Raw genomic sequence first — 22582 nt, 5'->3', positions numbered from 1 at the left:
AACTGAAATGCATTTTTGCTGGTCTATACCTATACAACCTGAGCAGGTGGGACAGGAAATTAATTTATTTGCCGTAAGCAAGATGGTTTTTGATTTAGTCAGCTATTACTATGCCTGATAAGACCTTCTTTATCCATAAGGGATCTGAGGGATCTCCATGAGAATCTGGTTAAGTGGCACAAGTTCTGAACCCTTTTTTTATTTACTTTCATAACGTATTCTAGCAACTGCCAGCATTGCCATAGATGTGCACATGTATCATTTTCTGCTGATGCACATACTGTACAGCCTTACAATGTTTTTCACACCATGACCTAAAGCGTGGCAGTGGTGTGTCTCCGGCTGTGAACTCTGTTGTTTTCTGACATAAGGGATGTGTTCAGTCCAGATAAGAGTGTGCAAGGAGTGGACAGCTGACTAGGTCTCATAGAGTTCCTACTATGAATTTCACAAGTGGTTTCAGTGTAAACATTGACATGCACAGCTCACAGAGGCTTTTCAGGATCATTGTGGTCTTTAATATTTATTTTCAGGGTTTCCGTAGGTTTTAAGTCTCTTGTTTGCTTGTCTATATTCCAAACCGTTTTTCCACTCTGCTTGGCCTTGGCGTGTAAACGGTGGTTTGGTTTGTATTAACACAGATTAAGATCAACGTTTATGTTGTTTACTTTTTTTTGCTGGTTTTGTTTACTGGGCAGAAATGTTCATTTCTAAAATGTTTGGGTTCAATCCAAATAAAGATGTCGCAGGTTCATTAATATAAACATTTTATAAAACAAATAGCGTAGTTACTCACAATTCCTTCATCATGAACACGTTTACATCCATTAGATCAGTTGTGTGAGCGCAAATAATACACTATCCTACTCCTTATGAACATGAAGTCCTTACAAAGACTCGTCCTGTACTTGGGTACACATCTCTTCTGATGCTAATCATAGTGTTGAGTGTTTTCCCAGCGGTTTGTGCCTGCCTGGCAGCTGTTGTACCATGTACTGTATTGTTAATGTAAATACTCCAGAGTTCTTCAGTTCCCCAGTCGTGTCAATGGCACCTGACTGTGTTGTTGTGTGTCCTGCTCCACAGAGGCTCCATGGAGAGCTGCCCCTCAGTGCAGAGGAGCTGGAGAACGTCTTCGACACACTGGACTCTGACGGCAATGGATACCTCACCCTGGAGGAATTCTCCTCGGGCTTCAGTACGTTGACTATGTTCCCTTCTCACTTTCTACTATCCAATGTATGTATATGTGCTGTGATTTTTCAGTTTTGATATCAATCTTACTATCTTCCATTTCCACATAATTACATCAACAGTGCTAGTGCACTGTGCAAGCAGAGTATGGTAGCTCAGCGTACGTAGAGCGGAAGAGTGGAGTGAGAGTAAAGGATATTATAAATCATCTCCTGGACTCTTGTTTCTCCAGGTGAGTTCCTGTTTGGCCGGAGGATCTCTATAACAGAGGGGATGGAGGAGGCCAGCCCCATTGCCAAGGAACCCACCCAGGTCCCCACGCAGGGCCCTCCAGACTCCCTGTACCAGACCCAGTGGGAGGAGAGGCTGGCGAGCAGCGACGAGGAGGAGGAGAAGCACTTCTGCATGCTAATGGAGAGCTTGGGAGCCAGCAACGTCTTTGAGGAGTGAGTGTTTGTTTTTGTGACGTCCATATTATGCGATCCTTTGTCCATCCCTCAACAATGCCCTCAAATGACCTAAGTCTATTCCTTTAGATTGGTCAGCTGTGCAAAACAAAAAACACTAAGTTGCCACTCCTTAGTAGTTCTAGCCACTCTGTGTTTCAATCTACTTGTTTTGATATTTCTCTGGAAATTCTGAGTTTAACAACCAAGCATAAAGTGCAAGACATGTATGAGTAGAAAATTGGTTAAATCCTGGAGTCACTGTCTTCTTCATCAAAAACATCAGACATGGGAAGAGTTCATCAAAATTAATTTGGGTTGCTTAACCTTCGACAAATCATTATAGTCGACGACATTCCTGTCTGTGGAAGTATTCCAGACATTGGTGACTGGGTGCTGGTACCATTTTGCTTTTGGCTTTTTTAACTCCAGGCATTCGGAGGAGGGAAAAGATAGAGCCAGGCCTCGTATAACGCATGATTAGACTCACCTTTAGCAAACAAGTACGGCTCAATAAAGTTAAACAGTAGTAGTGGAGGATGTACATTTGATAAGAACATCCTATTGACTGTCTGCAAACCTGGGTTAGAACCAGAAAGGAATGCTGAAAATTTAGATCAGATCGGTTTGTGCACTAACTTCTGGTGTGTCTTCCTGAAGTTGACATGGCGTAGGGGTCTACTATAAGGAGACTTCCAGAGTCAAGTCAACAAGTCCACATTTCAATGAACAGATCCATCAAACATATGCCTTGCATGGCGGAATAACATTTTTTTGGTCTTTCCACATATTGCCCTGCCTTTTTAGAATACAATGTTCGATGGCAGTGGTTATCTGAACACTGACATGAATACCTGGGCACAGACAAAGATGGGGTTTAAACTGTCAAAATAGCTGTTTTCTGCTAACAGGAAATGGGATTTTCAAGGCCAAGACCATCTTGACCAAATGTCAATTTTGCACAAATATGTACGTATGGTTGCAGGCAGCCCACAGCCAGCCTGCCTACATTGTCCTAATTGTTCACATTGACCTTGTCTTAAAATAACATATATTTATGCCTCTATGTCCCCGTCTCCATACAATTCTACTTCAAGCATAATTCAATTTATTTCCTCCAAGAAGAACCTCAGTACAGTTGTTCTTCTACAGAAATCTAACTACAGTATACAGACTGTATTCCAGGTCTTGTCATTCAGGCTAATCTTTGTTCTGACCCGCTTCCCATCAGCCCTGGTGAGGTGCGTAGTCTGTGGGCCCAGCTGACGAGGGACGAGCCGCACCTCCTGTCCAACTTTGAGGAGTTCCTGGCCAGGGTCATTTTACAGATCAAAGGGGTCAATCAGGAGAGGATGGAGATGGAGAGCGCCCTTAAAAAGTTAGTAGCCTACCACTTCATTCAAATCAAATCAAATTTTATTTGCTACATGCGGCGAATACAACAGGTGTAGACATTACCGTGAAATGCTTACTTACAGCCCTTAACCAACAATGCATTTATTTTTAAATAAAAAAGTACAATAAAACAACAACAAAAAAGTGTTGAGGAAAAAAAGAGCAGAAGTAAATTAAAATAACAGTAGGGAGGCTATATACAGGGGGGTACCGGTGCAGAGTCAATGTGCGGGGGCACCGGCTAGTTGAGGTAATATGTACATGTGGGTAGAGTTAAAGTGACTATGCATAAATAATTAACAGAGTAGCAGCAGCGTAAAAAGATGGGATGGGGTTGCAAATAGTCCAGGTAGCCATGATTAGCTGTTCAGGAGTCTTATGGCTTGGGGGTAGAAGCTGTTGAGAAGCCTTTATGACCTAGACTTGGCGCTCCGGTACCGCTTGCTGTGCGGTAGCAGAGAGAACAGTCTATGACTAGGGTGGCTGGAGTCTTTGACAATTTTGAGGGCCTTCCTTTGACACCGTCTGGTATAGAGGTCCTGGATGGCAGGAAGCTTGGCCCCAGTGATGTACTGGGCCATACGCGCTACCCTCTGTAGTGCCTTGCGGTCGGAGGCCGAGCAGTTGCATTTACATTTACATTTTAGTCATTTAGCAGACGCTCTTATCCAGAGCGACTTACAGTTAGTGCATACATAATTTTTTTTCATACCCCCTGTGGGAATCAAACCCACAACCCTGGCGTTGCAAACGCCATGCTCTATCAACTGAGCTACATCCCTGCCGGCCATTCCCTCCCCTACCCTGGACGAAGCTGGGCCAATTGCGCGCCGCCATACCAGGCGGTGATGAAACCAGTCAGGATGCTCTCGATGGTGCAGCTGTATAACTTTTTGAGGATCTGAGGACCCATGCCAAATATTTTCAGTCTCTTGAAGGGGAATAGGCTTTGTCGTGCCCTCTTCACGACTGTCTTGGTGTGTTTGGACCATAATAGTTTGTTGGTGATGTGGACACCAAGGAACTTGAAGCTCTTAACCTGTTCCACTACAGCCCCGTCGATGAGAATGGGGGCGTGCTCAGTCCTCTTTTTTTTTCCTGTAGTCCACAATCATCTCCTTTGTCTTGGTCACGTTGAGTGAGAGGTTGTTATCCTGGCACCACACGGCCAGGTCTCTGACCTCCTCCCTATAGGCTGTCTCATCGTTGTCGGTGATCAGGCCTACCACTGTTGTGTCGTCGGCAAACTTAATGATGGTGTTGGAGTCGTGCCTGGCCATGCAGTCATGGGTGAACAGAGAGTACAGGAGGGGACTGAGCACGCACCCCTGAGGGCCCCCGTGTTGAGGATCAGTGTGGCAGATGTGTTGTTACCTACCCTTACCACCTGGGGGCGGCCCGTCAGGAAGTCCAGGATCCAGTTGCAGAGGGAGGTGTTTAGTCCCAGGATCCTTAGCTTAGTGATGAGCTTAGAGGGCACTATGGTGTTGAATGCTGATTTGTAGTCAATGAATAGCATTCTCACGTAGGTGTTCCTCTTGTCCAGGTGGGAAAGGGCAGTGTGGAGTGCAATAGAGATTGCATCATCTGTGGATCTGTTGGGGCGGTATGCAAATTAGAGTGGGTCTAGGGTTTCTGGGATAATGGTGTTGATGTGAGCCATGACCAGCCTTTCAAAGCACTTCATGGCTACAGACGTGAGTGGTACGGGTCGGTAGTCATTTAGGCAGGTTATCTTAGTGTCCTTGGGCACGGGGACTATGGTGGTCTGCTTGAAACATGTTGGTATTACAGACTCAGTCAGGGACATGTTGAAAATGTTGGTGAAGACACTTGCCAGTTGGTCAGCACTTGCTCAGAGTACACGTCCTGGTAATCCGTCTGGCCCTGCGGCCTTGTGAATGTTGACCTGCTTAAAAGTCTTACTCACATCGGCTACGGAGAGCGTGATCACATAGTCATCCGGAACAGCTGGTGCTGTTGTATACATCTTTGTGTGTGGAGTAAAGGTGGTCTAGAGTTTTTCTTTCCTCTGGTTGCACATTTAACATGCTGGTAGAATGGATTTAAGTTTCCCTGCATTAAAGTCCCCGGCCACTAGGAGCGCTGCCTCTGGTTGAGCGTTTTCCTGTTTAGTTATGGCCTTATACAGCTCATTGAGTGCAATCTTAAAGCCAGCATTGGTTTTTGGTGGTAAATAGACAGCTAAAAATATAGATGAAAACTCTCTTGGTAAATAGTGTGGTCTACAGCTTATCATAAGGTACTCTACCTCAGGCGAGCAAAACCTCGAGACTTCCTTAGTATTTGATTTTGTGCACCAGCTGTTGTTTACAAATATACACAGACCGCCACCCCTTGTCTTACCGGAGTCAGCCGTTCTTTCCTGCCGATGTAGAGTATAGCCCGCTAGCTGTATGTTGTCCATGTCGTCGTTCAGCCATGACTCGGTGAAACATAAGATATTACCGTTTTTAATGTCCCGTTGGTAGAATAAGCGTAATCGTAGGTCATCTAATTTATTTTCCAATGATTGAAGATTGGCTAATAGGATTGATGGGAGCGGCAGTTTACTCGCTCGCCATCGGATCCTTACGAAGCACCCCGACCTACGTCCACGATATCTCAGTCTCTTTCTCCTGCGAATGACGGGGATTTGGGCCTTGTCGGGTGTCTGTAGGATATCCTTCACGGCCGCCTCGTTGAAGAAAAAATCTTCGTCCAATACGAGGTGAGTAATCGCTGTCCTGATACCCAGAAGCTCTTTTTGGTTATAAGAGACGATGGCAGAAACATTATGTACAGAATAAATTACAAATAACGCGAAAAAACACACATAATAGTACAATTGGTTAGAGGGCTGTAAAACGGCAGCCATCTTCTCCGGCGCCATCAGGTCAGATATTGTAGGATTTAGTCAATTAGCAGCCCACTGTAGGCTGTTCCCAGATCTACTTGGGCTGTCTTGCCAACTCCTATGGTCATTGGCAAGACAGCACCAACAGATCTGGGACCAGGCTAGCTCAAAATGTTCCTTTACAGATAACCTCTTTGCCTGAGTAATGAAGGACAAAGTAGCCAAGAGACGCATTTACTTAACCTTCCAGTTCCAAAGCTGTATTAAGTGTTTGTGAATGTTCTCCCAAAACACCCACTTTCTTTAAATCATGTCGGGCAATATTCATGGCAATTTTACACAAGGAATACTACACGACAATCTCTACCTACAGTACTTGTTTATTATGTCACATTTCAACTGAGCACAGCTTTTGTACCACAGTGGTGCATTATCACACAGTTTCTGTGGGCTGTTTCTGAGAGAAAGGAATGCAAATGTTGCATAAGGCTGCTATGTGGCTCACACTTTGCAGCTGTTACAAAACGTATTGTCAATGTCTTTCTTGCTGTATTCAGAGATGTAGACACACAGGGGTGTTTGATTAAAGTTGACCAGAGTAGTCAGGCCTTGAATGGTTCAGTAATTATAGTTATCCCTTTTATCTTCAGATGTGAACTACAGTACATGTAATGCTAGACTGATAATAAGTGTTCTTTTTTCATGGTACTCCTCTGAAAATCTATTTGCTGCTGTGCCTGTTTGGAATGCATCACAATAGGTTACAAATACCTACTGTATGATTGAATGCCAGACTGAAAGCTCGTGTAAGGTCTCAAGTACAGCATTTATGTGATTCTATGCCTATGCATGTGATTCTATGCCTATGCATGTGATTCTATACTTATGGATGTGATTCTATGCCTATTCATGTGTATTAGCATTAACAAGATTAAAATATTTCTAAATCCGAACAGAAAATCAGCAACACATGACGATGAGATCCATCGCTTATATGAAGAAATGGAGCAGCAAATCAAAAATGAGAAGGACAGGATCCTACTGCAGGTAAAGAGATCTCCCACTGAATACACAAGACTTGTTAGTAACTTTTCTGACAGATCTCTCTCTTATCTCTCTCTCACACACACACTCTTTCTCTCAATCTCTCACACTCTCACTCTCCACTGCAGGACTCTGAGCGCTTCCTGTCTAGGAGTCAGGATCTGGAGCATCAGCTGTCCAGTAAGGAGAGGGAGCTGGATCAGATCTTCCAGAAACAGAGGAGGGTGAGTAGGGACACCAATGATGAGACATTGATCATCACAGGCATCACAATAAAGGATAGATTTGTACTGTACAGAATGTATTATTATTTTTTTATTAAATCACATTTTCCTGAAAGTGTTTTGAACAATGTGAAATATAAACTCTGATTGATCTGGAATGAATTGTGACCAGCCTTATTAGTAGACTTGAAGATCTAAGAGCTGTCCCTGAGTGTCTGCAGCTTACTCTCTAATGGAAATTCAATGATAATAATACGCAACCATAACACTATCAAAAACAGAACTCCACTGAAGTTAAGACTAATTAATCAAATGGAAATGAGTCTTACCAGTGCGTCAGAATTTGCTTTACAAATGGGAACAAGGCCTTAATTCGTACTGTGCCCAAGTCACCAAGGCCTTCTCTCAGATCTCCCTGGCACCATCCACATTCCTCTCTGCCAACCAGAAATAAAATGTCAGAACATTGACTTGATTGAGAATGTCCGTTGTAGATATTCTATTTCTATACTGCCAACACAGTCTCTGTAGAGCAGGCATCCAGGCGCTATGCTGGCTAGCCTAATCACAGTGTCGCTAGATAAAACGTCTCTTATGTTGTTGTGTTGGATCCGTTGTAGCACTTGGGCTTATATATTTAGAACAGTGATAGTAGTGTTTGAGGCTGCATTCAGACAATAGCCGTATCTGTGTGTCCTCACACAATCCCTGGCTTCAATAGATGTGTGTGTCAGACCAGACCAGACCAGACCAGTATGTGTTTAGAAGATATCACTTGTTTCATCCTTTGATTCATCAATGCTTGGTGTATCATAGCAATCGCACATAGATCATACTGTACCAATCATAGACTCCAGACCATGATTGTTACTGCATAGTAGCATCTGGGAAATGGTGACCCCAGATCAACTGGCCTTGCCATTCTTCAACCCAGATATGATCAAATGAAGTGAAAGTGCAGGTTATTGTAGTGCGTCTGCTTTAGGCTGTAGTGTTGTTTTGTGTGTTGTCCCCTCTGCCTGTCTCCTCTGTGTGACCGTGTCCCCTCCCCCTGTGTCCCCTACCCAGTTGGAGCGTCAGTGCCGGGAGCTGCACAGCGAGCAGCATGTGACCAAGGTGGAGAACGTGAAGCTGAAGCAGACCAATGAAGAGCTGGCCCAGGAGCTGGAATACACCAGTCAGGAGCTGAGCCTGGCACAGGAGCAGCTGGTCCTCCTGCAGGAGCAGTCCTCACACCTAAACCAGGAGAGGGAGATGTAAGTCTGTCTGGCTGGCTGGCTGGCTGTCTGTGTCTGGGATCCTGTTTGGGTGTTTGTTTCTCCATGTGAGTCCACATCTTAGACCAGTGGTTCCCAACTCCGGTCCTCGAGTACCCCCAACAGCCCTGGACAAGCATACCTCATTCAACTCATTGAGGGCCTGATAATTAGTTGACAAGCTGAATCAGGTGTGCTTGTCCAGGGCTACAATACAAATGTGTACTGTTGGGTGTACTCGAGGACCGGAGTTGGGAACATCTGTCATAGACGCTACTTGCATTCAGTAGCGTCTATGAATCACCTGATTATGAAGGCATAAATGTATGAAAGCCTCTATACCTAATTTACATTGATGTAGTTCTGTCCTTGTGATGTACTTGTCTGTTAATGTTCTGAATCATGTCATGTTTTATGTTCTGTGTGGAACCCAGGAAGAGTAGCTTCTGCTTTAGCACTAGCTAATGGGGATCCTAATGAAATATTAAAACTATCACATGAATATGTGGATTTGTTGTCCAACATAGGGAGATGTACTGGATCACAGAGGGATTGCAGAGGGAGCGAGCGAGCCTGCTGAAACAACTTGACCTCCTGAGGTAAGAGTGGAGATGTAACAGATACACACACACACACACACACACACTAGGAGCGAGGCAGTGGGTTACTGTATCAGCTCAGAGCCACTGCTCTCCAAATCAAGGAGCAATGAGGATACTGTACAATACTGAAGGTTATGTTATATTCACTACAAACCATGGCCACACATCCATCCAGCAGATAGCATTGACTTCAGGCAAACTCCTCAAAGCTGTTTTATACTAAAGCAATAAATAATATAATAATAATAATATGCCATTTAGCAGACGCTTTTATCCAAAGCGACTTACAGTCATGCGTGCATACATTTTTTTGTGTATGGTTGGTCCCGGGGATCGAACCCACTACCTTGGCGTTACAAGCGCCGTGCTCTACCAGCTGAGCTACAGAGGATCACAATAAGGCATGAGGGGTGTGGTATATGGCCAATATAGCAAAGCTAAGGGTTGTTCTTACACACGACGCAACGCGGAGTGCCTGGATACAGCCCTTAGCCGTGGTATATTAGCCATACACCACAAACCCCTGAGGTGCCTTATTGCTATTAAAAACTGGTTACAAATCTAATTAGAACAGTAAAAATAAATGTTTTGTCATACCCGTGGTATACGGTCTCATATACCACAGCTTTCAGCCAATCAGCATTCAGTGCTCAAACCACCCAGTTTATAATAGTGCTTAGAAAGTATGTATTTCTGTTGCAATGAACCCATTCCTTGTTATATTGTCTCCAGGGAAATGAACAAGCACTTACGAGATGAGCGAGACATGTGCTCTTATCAAGTAAGTATACACATGCGCAATGTATTTATTCATCATTCTCCATTTGTGAAATCCCCTTCTATCTGTCTGTCTATCAAGTTTGATAGATACTAACCTAAAAACATGATTCCTTGAAAAGCATGGAACCTAGAAAACATTTTAAATCAAATCCAATTGCAATCAATTTATAGATGAATTAGTTTTTGTTTTGTTGTTTTGCAGAAACCGAGGAATACTGTTAAAAATCCTGCTTGCAACCCGAGACCTGGATCAAATACTCTCAATCCCTTTGACAGAAAGGCCTTTAGGTATACTATTTGCTTAGAAATGCTTTTAATACAAATTGAATTAAAACTGCCTGGTGCAGTCATGGAGGCCTTAATTGATATAAACGTTCATTTCACCTACAATACACTCTTGTTCAGTATCAATATGACTGTAGTTGGAATAGTTATTAATAGTGAATGATTCATATTTTCTAAGTAGTTGGCAATGCAAAAAGTTGAACAAAGTACATGAAACAGAATTCACATGTTGGACAGAAAGCTGTTCAATAGGGCTGCAGTTGTAGCTCTGTGCAGAACGTGTCTGTACAGTATTTACATTGTTCTGAATATACACTACCAGTCAAAAGTTTGGACACACCTACTCATTCAAGGGTTTTTCTTTATTTTTTACATTGTAGAATAAAAGTGAAGACATCAAAACTATGAAATAACATATATGGAATCATGTAGTAAACAAAAAAGGGTTAAACAAATCAAAATATATTTTACATTTGAGAATCTTTAAATAGCCACCCTTTGCCTTGATGACAGCTTTGCACACTCTTGCAAATATATTTTAATTTGTTTAACACTTTTTTGGTTACTACATGATTCCATGTGTTATTTCATAGTTTTGATGTCTACACTATTATTCTACAATGTAGAAAATAGTAAAAATAAAGAAAAACCCTTGAATGAGTAGGTGAGTCCATACTTTTGACTGGTACTGTATGCAAATGCCTGTAAGTCAATTCACATTCTACATCCATACTGTTGTACTCCAAAAAAAGCATTTGTGAACCAAATTCCATGTGTCCCTTCAATTTCCATCTCATCCCTTTCTCTCCAGTGAGGATGAGGAGGTAGTACTCCCCCACTCTAAGAGGAAGAGTACGGAGGGAGTGAATGACTCCAAACCCCCCCACAGACCCCTCCAGAGGATCATCTCCATAGAGGAGGACCACCTACCCCAGCTCCTACAGGACGACTACCAGGCTCAGCTCTGGGAGTGGCGTGAGGAGGCCGAGGACGACAAGCACATAGAGCTACAGATGAACTCTATAAATCCTCCCAGTTCTCCTCCATCGAGGGAGCAGCAGCCAGTTGACACCAGAGAGACAGAGACGCCTACATCTCCCAGGGGCCAGCCAGCCGGAAAGGAGACAATGGTGAATGTAAGCATGTCGGACCAGGGCTCAGATAGAGACGCAACATCAGAGTTGGTATGAAATTATGTGGAGAGACATTGTGGTCCGTCTCTACTGAATAGAATAGGAGAAGGATTCAGTTGGCTTGGCATAATTACTTCCCATTTGAAATTAATGAGATTGTACAGCATTTTCACATTATGTCCCCTCCTCTTCCCTTCAGGGTCGTTTCTCGGTCAGCGTGTTTTTGTTTGTTCTCTTGACCCCGTAAAGAGAGGGGTGGGGGAGGAGTGTAGGTGGATGTACAGTACAGTGTGTTCACAAAGCCCTGTTTTTCCACCGGACCAGACCTGAGATAGGAAAAAAAGAGTCACAGGTGTTGGGTTTCTCACTTTGAGTGAGTTGACCCCGCAGTTAACCTCACAAACAGGATTAGCTACTTGTATTAGTGTTTGTTGAAAGAGTGTTTCCATGATTTACTGTCGATTTTAGAAAATGACTATGTATTTCAAGAACTTTGTGCAACTTGATGGTTTTACTATTGTTACGAACCCCGTGGCTCTAAACGTCTAGGGTGGATGGACATGAGACCCGTAACATAAATTATGCAAATTATAAGTGTGACCTGGAACAGTGAGAACCAAAAATGACACAACAACCATGAACTACCGTCAAACATAAATGGTTTATTACTAAACACACGGTAAAGGTTTGGGAAAAAGGGCTGAGCAGGACCCAAGAAATGAAACAATAGTGTAAAACCCCCTAAACTGATCTTGCCTGCCTCAAGAACCGCTAGGCTACTGCTACCATACAAAAAATACAGTGGGTGGTCCGCTCAGGTCTAACTGGTGTTTATAGACAGATTTCTTCCTACGGGTAATGTACGCCCAAGGGCATCTAGCTTAAACTCCCCTTTTCCCAGAAACACACAAAGCTACAAAACAGGGTAATCAGCAATAAAGTATGTACACAATACACAGGACACAACAGTATCCACACTCACATAAAGAAATGGCTTCTAACAAAGTTACCAATAGGGTAACCAACAACTTAGTGAGTACACAACACACAGGACACCACCGTGTCCATACTCACATATGGCAAAAAATCTCTCTCTCTTTGCAACACACACAAGTTTGGTTTTTATAACATGGGATGTGTGATTGAACAAACGAGTAACAGGTGGTGCAAATCACAGGAATGTTCACTGATTGGTCCAATCATCAGACACCTCAACGACCACCAATCAGGAACATACAGGACACCTGTGATTAGGGCAGAAGGAGAGAAAAACACAGGACACAGGATACCTGTATCCGTAACACTCCCACCCTTAAAAGAGCAAACCACAATGGTTTGCGACACACGTACTATCACAACACCCAAATTCACAAATCATCCTGCCGGGATAACAAAAAAAACCTAGATCATTACACACGAGACAAAGCATCTGCCAACACATTATCCATCCCCTTTTTGTGGCGGATCTCCAAATTATAATTTTGCACGACAAGTGCCCAACGCATAAGGCGTTGGTTCTGGTTGTACATCCGGTGGAGAAAAACTAAGGGGTTATGGTCAGTATACACTATTGCTGGTAATGCACTGGAACCAACATAAACTTCAAAGTACTGCAGAGCTAACAACAAAGCTAGAGCTTCTTGTTCAATGGTGGAATAGTTTGTCTGACATTTGTTAAATTTCCGTGAAAAATAACAGACAGGATGGTCCACTCCACTCTGGTCTTGCTGCAGTAGAACAGCACCAGCACCTCTGGCACTTGCATCTACCTCCAGTTTAAACGGCCGTTCAAAATCTGGCGCAGCAAGAACAGGAGTACTACACAAGAGTGCTTTAGCAGTGTTGAAAGCAGTACAACAATCTTCAGACCATACAAATTTTCTCGCCGGACTGAGCAAATCCGTTAATGGAGCAACTACCGCAGAGAAATTTTTACAGAAACTACGGTAGTAGCCAACCATCCCTAAAAACGGCGTAGCTCTCTTCTGGTGGTAGGTGCGGGAAATGCGTTTATAGCTGAGACCTTGGCATCTACAGGGCGCACCTGACCATGGCCGACCTGTTTACCAAGATACGTAACAGTGGCCTTCCCAAACTCGCACTTTGCTAAGTTCAGGGTTAGAGAAGCGGTTGCTAGACGTTCACACACTACCCTTAGAGTGTTAACATGATCAGACCACTCAGTTGAATAAATGACCAGATCATCCAGGTAAGCACTACAATTAGGAACTCCAGCCAATACTGTGTTAACCAGGCGTTGGAAAGTGGCTGGTGCGTTCCGCATCCCAAATGCCATGACAGCATATTGTAGGAAGTGATCTGGGGTCACAAAGGCAGAGATGTCGGAGGCACGTGGGGTTAACGGCACCTGCCAGTAACCTTTTAGAAGATCTAGTTTGGTTACATAAGTAGCAGCACCAACAGTATCAATACAGTCATCCAGTCTGGGTAACGGGAATGAGTCGGGCACTGTGACAGCATTGACCTTCCGATAGTCCGTACATAATCTGGATGTCCCATCAGGTTTAGGAACCAGAATGCACGGAGAACTCCAAGGACTTGAACTTGGCATAGCCAGGTTATTCTCCAGCAAATAACCGACCTCACCCCTCATTATCTTTCTCTTAGCGACGTTGACACGATACGGATGTTGCTTGATAGGTGCAGCATTTCCAACATTAATGTCATGTTCTAACACATTTGTACATGTAGGAACATCATTAAAAAGACATGGAAAGCTGTGTAATAGTCTCACAATATCATCTGACTGTCTGTCCGTTAAATGAATCAGGCTTGACGGGGAGAGACAGCAGCATCTCTGAATTGGGCAATCTAGCACACTGCTGCTGAGTATTGCGCAACTCCAAACCATCTCCGTCCACATCATTAACATGACCTCCCACTACAGCCGTAGCAGCAACAGAGACAGCCAACTCGGCCAGTTTCTCTGGACTGTCTACCTGAGTGACGGGCCTGGTGTGGTATGTCTTCAACATGTTAACGTGGCACACACGAGATTGGCGTTTTCTATCAGGAGTCTGTATCACATAGTCAGTTTCACTTAGTTTCTTTTCAATGACATAAGGACCAGAGAAACGTGCTGACAATGACGCTCCTGGCACAGGCAACAATACAAGAACTCGGTCACCTGGCTGCAGTGAACGAGAAACAGCCTGTGTGTCATAGTGTCGTTCATCCGTTTCTGTGAGGAAGACAGTGCTTCCTTTGCTAGAGCACAGGCAGCATGTAGGCGCTCACGAAAGCGACTAACGTAGTCCAACACATTTTCTTTCACACACAACTCTTGTGACAAAAACTGATCCTTAAGGACTTTCATAGGTCCTCTCATGGTGTGTCCAAACACCAGTTCAGCTGGGCTGAACCCTAGGGATTCCTGTACTGTCTCACGGACAGCAAACAACACTAGAGGAACTCCCTCATCCCAATCTTTCTCAGATTCCATGCAATATTTACGGAGCATAGACTTCAGTGTCTGATGCCAACGTTCAAGCGCACCCTGAGACTCTGGGTGATATGCGCTTGACACACGGTGTGTAACTGACAAGGATTTTAACACTTGTTTGAAAAGTGTAGAAAGGAAATTCGTACCCTGATCAGTTTGTATCACCTTAGGTAATCCAAAAGTTGAGAAGAATTTGATCAATGCTTTACTCACCACTGGAGCAGTAATCCTTCGCAGAGGAATGGCCTCTGGGTACCTGGTGGCCACACACATAATTGTCAACATAAACTGGTTACCAGATTTTGTTTTTGGTAATGGTCCAACACAATCAACCATCACATGTTCGAATGGTTCACCTATGGCCGGTATGGGACACAGAGGCGCGGGGAAATAACCTGGTTCGGTTTCCCAACTACTTGACAGGTGTGGCAAGTCCGACAGAACCGAGCCACATCTTGTTTTAAGCCAGGCCAAAAGAAATGTCGCAAAACTCGATCATACGTCTTGGTGACTCCCAGATGTCCGGACCACTGGTGATCATGAGCGAGGGATAAAACATTTTGTCGAAAGGCTGTAGGAATCACTATTTGGTAAACAGCATTCCAATCTCCGCCAGCGTCAACATGGGATGTCCATTTACGCATGAGGAGATTACCATCAATGAAGTATGCCATGTTTTTCTTCTTTAGCTCCTCCTCTGAGACAACACTAGAAAAACATTTAGCCAGGCTAATGTCAACCTGTTGGTTAGCGATCAGCTGCTCACGAGTAACTGGTAACTGTATTGCCTCAGCAACAAGTTCCACATCCTTCTTCCTTTCTCTGGGCTGTTGGTCAGACTGCACCAGCTTACCAGAGGTAGCACCCGAACTATCCTCTGGGTCACACTCTCTGAAAAGAATCGTGTCTGACAAATCTACCACTTCACCCACTTGTCGGGCTTGAGCACGTGTGACAGCACAAGCGGGAACACATCTGGATAACCCTGTGCCAGCTCCTCGGAGAGAGACTGGTCACTTTTATCCATTACCTCCAATACGGGTATTACCTTTCCTCCGGCAATATCGTTGCCCATTATAAATGTCACACCTTTTACTGGCAACATAGGACGTACGCCCACTCTGAACAATCCACTGACTAACTCAGAGTGTACGTTCACAAAGTGCAATGGCACTGGGACAAATCCCATTTCAATTCCTTGTACTAACACATTGGAACCACAATATGTATTATTAGACAAGGGCAACACATCAGCTAGTATGAACGACTGCGCCGCACCAGTATCTCTGAGGATTCTAACTGGACGCTGAGACGCCGTCATCTGATATAGAAACAAACCCCTCAAAAATGAACGGTTCATAACTGTGATCTGGGACAGGGACTTTCAAACCACATTCACTATGAGGCTTCTGTCTTGATTCCGGCCTGACAACCGTACGAATCAGCCCAACACCCGTTGGCGGCCTGGCGTGCTGAGGCATCCCCTGTTTGCGTTTCAGCAGAAAGCAATCATTAACCATATGTCCCACCTTATGACAATAGAAACAGTGACGCACATCTTTTGGGCGTGCTGGATGTACTGCTGGTCGACTAGGACTAAAAGTTAGCAACTCCGCAGCCCTGCTCTCCGTACGAGCCGAAAACACGCTCTTATGCGTCAACACAAACTCGTCTGCCAATACAGACGCTTCCGACAGTGAGGATACTTTCTGTTCGTTCAGATAAACTACAATGCGTTCCGGTAAGCAATTTTTAAACTCTTCTAACAAGATTAACTCCCGTAGAGAGGTAAAATCAGTTACCTTACTAGCACTGTGCCATTTGTCAAACAGATTTCCTTTGTCTCTAGCAAACTCCACATAAGTCTGAGTAGGAGACTTTTTATGAGACCCTAAATCTCTGTCGATATGCCTCAGGAACAAGCTCATAGGCACGAAGAACAGTAGCTTTGACCACTTCATAATTCAAACTGTCTTCAAGAGGTAGCGCTGCCAGAACCTCTTGGGCTTTACCTGTTAGTTTACACTGAAGTAATAGGCACCATACCTCTTCGGGCCATTTCAATGCTACCGCTATACGTTCAAACACACTGAAATAGGAATCAACCTCTGACTCCCTGAACACAGGTACCAAGGTGATCTGCCTACTAATATCAAACGTAGCAGCCGACACAGCTGGTGAGGATGGCTCACTAGCAGGCATAGTATGAGCAGCGACTAACCTCGCTGTTTCTGCCTCCAGTTCCATTTTACGCACCTCCAGTTCCATCTTACGCGTCTCCAGTTCTTGATCAAGCCTACGCGTCTCCAGTTCTTGATCAAGCCTACGCGTCTCCAGTTCTTGATCAAGCCTACGCGTCTCCAGTTCTACCTCTAGCTTACGCGTCTCCTGTTCTGCCTCTAGCTTACGCATCTCCAGCTTGTCTTGCCTGATTTGTGCCCGCTCTTCCGCCTCCATTTGGAGCCGTGTCGAGCGGACATCGATCCTGGCATCACTGTCAGTCAGTGGGGAGAGTGGGTCATAACGGGGCAATGTGGCTGGAGCCTTAGCCTCGTCCTCAGACACTGATGGGCTTCCAGGAACAGCAACCACATCCCCTACAGGAGCAGCAGACTCAGGCGGCGGTAACTCAAGCACTCGCTCGTTTAACAATATCGCTAGCACTACTTCCCTTACTTCTGCTTTCACTAAACCCCTCGGTATGGGTACAGAAAAGTGGTCAGCCAAAGCCTGTAGATCCACTCTACGACAATTCTCAAAAATATCCCACGTAGGGTTTTCCAAAAATGCTTCCAAATCAAAAGTAGCCATCCTACTAGCAACACGAGCCGTCGACTACTGAACACACAAAAAAAACAGGTAGGACAGCTGCCAAGCTCAACACTGAACCAGACACTTACTAATTTGCATGAGTAACACGGGATAGATCCCGGACGAGCCCCCACTTTATGTTACGAACCCCGTGGCTCTAAACGTCTAGGGTGGATGGACATGAGACCCGTAACATAAATTATGCAAATTATAAGTGTGACCTGGAACAGTGAGAACCAAAAATGACACAACAACCATGAACTACCGTCAAACATAAATGGTTTATTACTAAACACACGGTAAAGGTTTGGGAAAAAGGGCTGAGCAGGACCCAAGAAATGAAACAATAGTGTAAAACCCCTAAACTGATCTTGCCTGCCTCAAGAACCGCTAGGCTACTGCTACCATACAAAAATACAGTGGGTGGTCCGCTCAGGTCTAACTGGTGTTTATAGACAGATTTCTTCCTACGGGTAATGTACGCCCAAGGGCATCTAGCTTAAACTCCCCTTTTCCCAGAAACACACAAAGCTACAAAACAGGGTAATCAGCAATAAAGTATGTACACAATACACAGGACACAACAGTATCCACACTCACATAAAGAAATGGCTTCTAACAAAGTTACCAATAGGGTAACCAACAACTTAGTGAGTACACAACACACAGGACACCACCGTGTCCATACTCACATATGGCAAAAATCTCTCTCTCTTGCAACACACACAAGTTTGGTTTTTATAACATGGGATGTGTGATTGAACAAACGAGTAACAGGTGGTGCAAATCACAGGAATGTTCACTGATTGGTCCAATCATCAGACACCTCAACGACCACCAATCAGGAACATACAGGACACCTGTGATTAGGGCAGAAGGAGAGAAAAACACAGGACTAGTTATTTTGTGAAGTTTCTTGAAATTAGGGGGCTAATTATGCTGTGTTCATAATATGTTCAAATATTTGTTGCCATGTCATTGTTTGTAGTGTACCCTCTCCCAGTATATATCGAATCTGAAATATCCTGGTAATTACTTGAGGAAATGTAGACTTGAGCACATAAAGTGAGTTTGGAAGAGTTGGATGAAGCATATAATATGAACTCTTACTTAACACACACATCCCTCTTTCTCTCTGTGTTGTGTTTCCAGGAGGAGGGTGCAGCGTCAGCCCCAGACCGCCTGTTTAAGATCATCCTGGTGGGGAATTCCAGTGTGGGGAAGACCTCCGTCCTCAGGAGGTTCTGTGATGACTGCTTTTACCCAGGCACCTCTGCCACCGTCGGTGAGTAGTGAGTGGCCTCTCCAGGCTTCCTTTTCTACAGCAGAGCAGGGTTGTGTTCATTAGGCACCAACGGAACAAAACCGACTGAAACAGGAACTACCTGGAATTGTTCTATAAGAATCTCTCTGGGTTTTTTTTTACATTGAAAAATGTTTTGCTACGGCGTGCCCTAATGAACACGACCCAGAGCCGAGCCCCAGTCCTGTGGCTGGTTGACCTCACCATCCCTCATACTGGCTTTACTCACTAAGCACTTTAAGATGCTGATTGTTTAACACTGTGGAAAGCTGATTATGTTGTGTTGATCTTGCACTTATAGGCAACAGCCTAATAAGCAGAGAAACCATATTGTGTTGCTGTATATTGACTGACTTGACTCACACAGACCATGACTTGGATACTTCCGATTGGCCTTTCTGTTGTACAGTAGGTTAATATTGCACACCCAAAACGAGTTTGTTCTGTGTGTGACTGAGTGCATACTCAATTACATCAAGACCCAACTGACTCACCTTACCATTTTATATTGGTTTAATTTAACACTGCTGTGCAGTGTATACGTCATCGTAAGTCAGTGCACCATGCTGTATACATTAATTAAGGGCACTGTAAGTGTATTGGGGACCTTGTAGTTTTAAACCAGTGAAGCTGGGCAGACCAAACAACATCACGAGACAGCTTGTGAAGATCATAGTGTTCCTCTCCTGTCATTCTGCAGCCTGGTACAAACAGCTCCACATCTCTAATATCCTCTCTATTTAGGCCCTGTTTGGAAGTACACAAAACATTTTTGATTCTCAAAATAGTCATATGATTCAGAGATGTTTTTGGGGGGAGCAAATCAGATGGATTTTGAATTGTGTGTTCCCTTTAGAACAATATGCAATATACGATCAACTCTTGTTGACGCAATTGTGACACAAGCATTGACAAAAAGCATGATGTTCCTCCGTTTCTATTTGAGCACTTGGGACAAATGTAGTCAATTGGAATCATCAATGGATAAGTAACATTTCAGAAACTCAGAGAAGGACATTGCCATATAAAGTTCCCAAATGTATCCTTTGAAGTTCCTTGTTTTATCCAGATTTAGCCCGGAAATCAATTGTTGGTTCCTTTCATCATTTTTGTATCTTATTACGTGCCCATCACTTCTGGAAATTGGTTTGCTTTTGACAATGAATATAGATAGAAAATTACAGGATAAAAATATTATTGTAAGGCAAAAGATAGTAAATGACTATAAGTGACAATATGTGACTTAAATCAGATGAATGATATCTTCTCTGTCCTGCATCATCAACAGGCATTGACTACAGTGTGAAGACGATACTGGTGGACAACAGCCAGGTGGCGCTGCAGATGTGGGATACAGCAGGACAGGAGAGGTGGGAACTCTACTAACCTTTTTGCCTCAGCAGCTTTTGTTTTGCTTCATGCAGTTAGGCTGTATGGCAGTGAAGTGACATAACTACTATGGTTACATTTCAGTATTTTTACATATTTTAATGAGACCATGTTGCACATGATGCTAGAAAATAGTATATTATGAGACAAAAGTATTAAAAGATCAAATGGGGGAATTCTCAGTCTTAAGATTACTCCCTTCACCACCATTTCATGAGAGGACTATCAGAATGGCGCTGCAATGGATAGCAGCCGTTTTACAGGCTCCTGAACAATGTTTCTGCCATCGTTTCCTATGACCGAAAAGGTATTCTGGACACCAGAACAGCGATTAATAACCTCAATTTGGATGAAGATTTCTACTTCAACAAGTCAGAGGCGCAGGACGTACTGCTTACCCCGGACCAGACCCTAATCCTAGAGAAAAGAGAGGCTGACATGCGGGCACCCTGACGAAACTACGTCGGCGAGTACATAAACTGCCTCTACCCTCCGTTCTATTGGCGAACGTACAATCAATAGAGATCAAACTGGACGAGCTTTGTTCAAGACTATCCTATCAACGGGACCTGAAGAACAGTAATATCCTATGTTTCTCAGAGTTGTGGCTGAACAAGGACATGGATAATTGAGTGTACAAAACATTAGGAACACCACCTTTGCCCTCAGAACAGCCTCAATTCGTTGGGGCATGGACTCGACAAGGTGTCAAAAGCGTTCCACAGGGATGCTGGCCCTTGTTGACTCCAATGCTTCCCACAGTTGGCTGGATGTCCTTTGGGTGGGGGACCATTCTTGATACACACGGGAAACTGTTGAGCGTGAAAAACCCAGCGGCGTTGCAGTTCTTGACACACTCAAACCGGTGTGCCTGGCACCTACTACCATACCCAGTTCAAAGGCACTTAAATATTTTGTCTTGCCATTCACCCTCTGAATGGCACACATACACAATCCATATTTCAAAGCTTAACAATCCTTATTTAACCTGTCTCCTCCCCTTCATCTACACTGATTTGAAGTGGATTTAAAAGGTGACATCAGTAAGGGATCGTAGCTTTCACCTGGTCAGTATATGTCATGGAAAGAGTTCCTAATGTTTTGTACACTCAGTGTACATCTAGCTGGTTTTTCCATGCATCGGCAGGACAGAACGCCAGCGTCAGGTAATCTCAAGGGGGGAGGTGTGTGTCTCTGTTAACAACAGCTGGTGTGCAATCTCTAATATTAAGGAAGTCTCAAGGTTCTGCTCGCCTGAGTTATAATACCTCATTATAAGCTGTAGACCATACTAAACTCAGAAGAAAGAAACGTTCTCTCACTGTCAACTGCGTTTATTTTCAGCACACTTAACATGAGTAGATATTTGTATGAACATAACAAGATTCAACAACTGAGACATAAACTGAACAAGTTCCACAGAAATTGAATAATGTGTCCCTGAACAAAGGGGGGGGTCAAAATCAAAAGTAACAGTCAGTATCTGGTGTGGCCAGCAGCTGCATTAAGTACTGCAGTGCATCTCCTCCTCATGGACTGCACCAGATCTGCCAGTTCTTGCTGTGAGATGTTACCCCACTCTTCCACCAAGGCACCTGCAAGTTCCCGGACATTTCTGGGGGGAATGGCCCTAGCCCTCACCCTCCGATCCAACAGGTACCAGACGTGCTCAATGGGATTGAGATCCGGGCTCTTCGTTGGCCATGGCAGATCACTGACATTCCTGTCTTGCAGGAAATCACGCACAGAATGAGCAGTATGGCTGGTGGCATTGTCATGCTGGAGGGTCATGTCAGGATGAGCCTGCAGGAAGGATACCACATGAGGGAGGAGGATGTCTTCCCTGTAACGCACAGCGTTGCGATTGCTTGCAGTGACAACAAGCTCAGTCCGATGATGCTGTGACACACCGCCCCGTCCTTCGACGATTAACGCGAATCCGAACATCACCCCTGGTGAGACAAAACCTTGACTCATCAGTGAAGAGCACTTTTTGCCAGTCCTGTCTGGTCCAGCGACGGTGGGTTTGTGCCCATAGGCGACGTTGTTGCCGGTGATGTCTGGTGAGGACCTGTCTTACAACAGGCCTACAAGCCCTCAGTCCAGCCTCTATCAGCCTATTGCGGACAGTCTGAGCACTGATGGAGAGATTGTGCGTTCCTGGTGTAATTCGGGCAGTTGTTGATGCCATCCTGTACCTGTCCCGCAGGTGTGATGTTCAGATGTACCGATCCTGTGCAGGTGTTGTTACACGTGGTCTGCCACTGCGAGGACGATCAGCTCTCCGTCCTGTCTCCCTGTAGCGCTGTCTTAGACGTCTCACAGTACGGACATTGCAATTTATTGCCCTGGCCACATCTGCAGTCCTCATGCCTCCTTGCAGCATGCCTAAGGCACATT

The 22582-nt window shown here is 44.4% G+C and overlaps 1 protein-coding gene across 1 annotated transcript in view; it reads left to right on the top strand.

Annotated features, from left to right (window-relative positions):
- LOC121532288 (EF-hand calcium-binding domain-containing protein 4B) overlaps positions 1-22582 on the top strand; it is a 70366-nt gene that overhangs the window by 27622 nt on the left and 20162 nt on the right. The window contains exons 3-14 of the mRNA XM_041838142.2: positions 1087-1198; positions 1427-1640; positions 2872-3018; positions 6849-6939; positions 7065-7160; positions 8229-8416; positions 8944-9015; positions 9751-9799; positions 10001-10086; positions 10895-11219; positions 18643-18775; positions 20082-20163. Of these exons, the coding sequence (XP_041694076.2) occupies positions 1087-1198; positions 1427-1640; positions 2872-3018; positions 6849-6939; positions 7065-7160; positions 8229-8416; positions 8944-9015; positions 9751-9799; positions 10001-10086; positions 10895-11219; positions 18643-18775; positions 20082-20163 (1595 nt within the window). The remainder of the gene's footprint in view (positions 1-1086; positions 1199-1426; positions 1641-2871; positions 3019-6848; positions 6940-7064; positions 7161-8228; positions 8417-8943; positions 9016-9750; positions 9800-10000; positions 10087-10894; positions 11220-18642; positions 18776-20081; positions 20164-22582) is intronic.

The sequence above is a fragment of the Coregonus clupeaformis genome, chromosome 19 (assembly GCF_020615455.1).
Source record: "Coregonus clupeaformis isolate EN_2021a chromosome 19, ASM2061545v1, whole genome shotgun sequence".
NCBI classification, from domain to species: Eukaryota; Metazoa; Chordata; class Actinopteri; order Salmoniformes; family Salmonidae; genus Coregonus; species Coregonus clupeaformis.
Note: the sequence above shows the minus strand (reverse complement) of the source record. Positions and strands in the feature narration are given on the sequence as shown.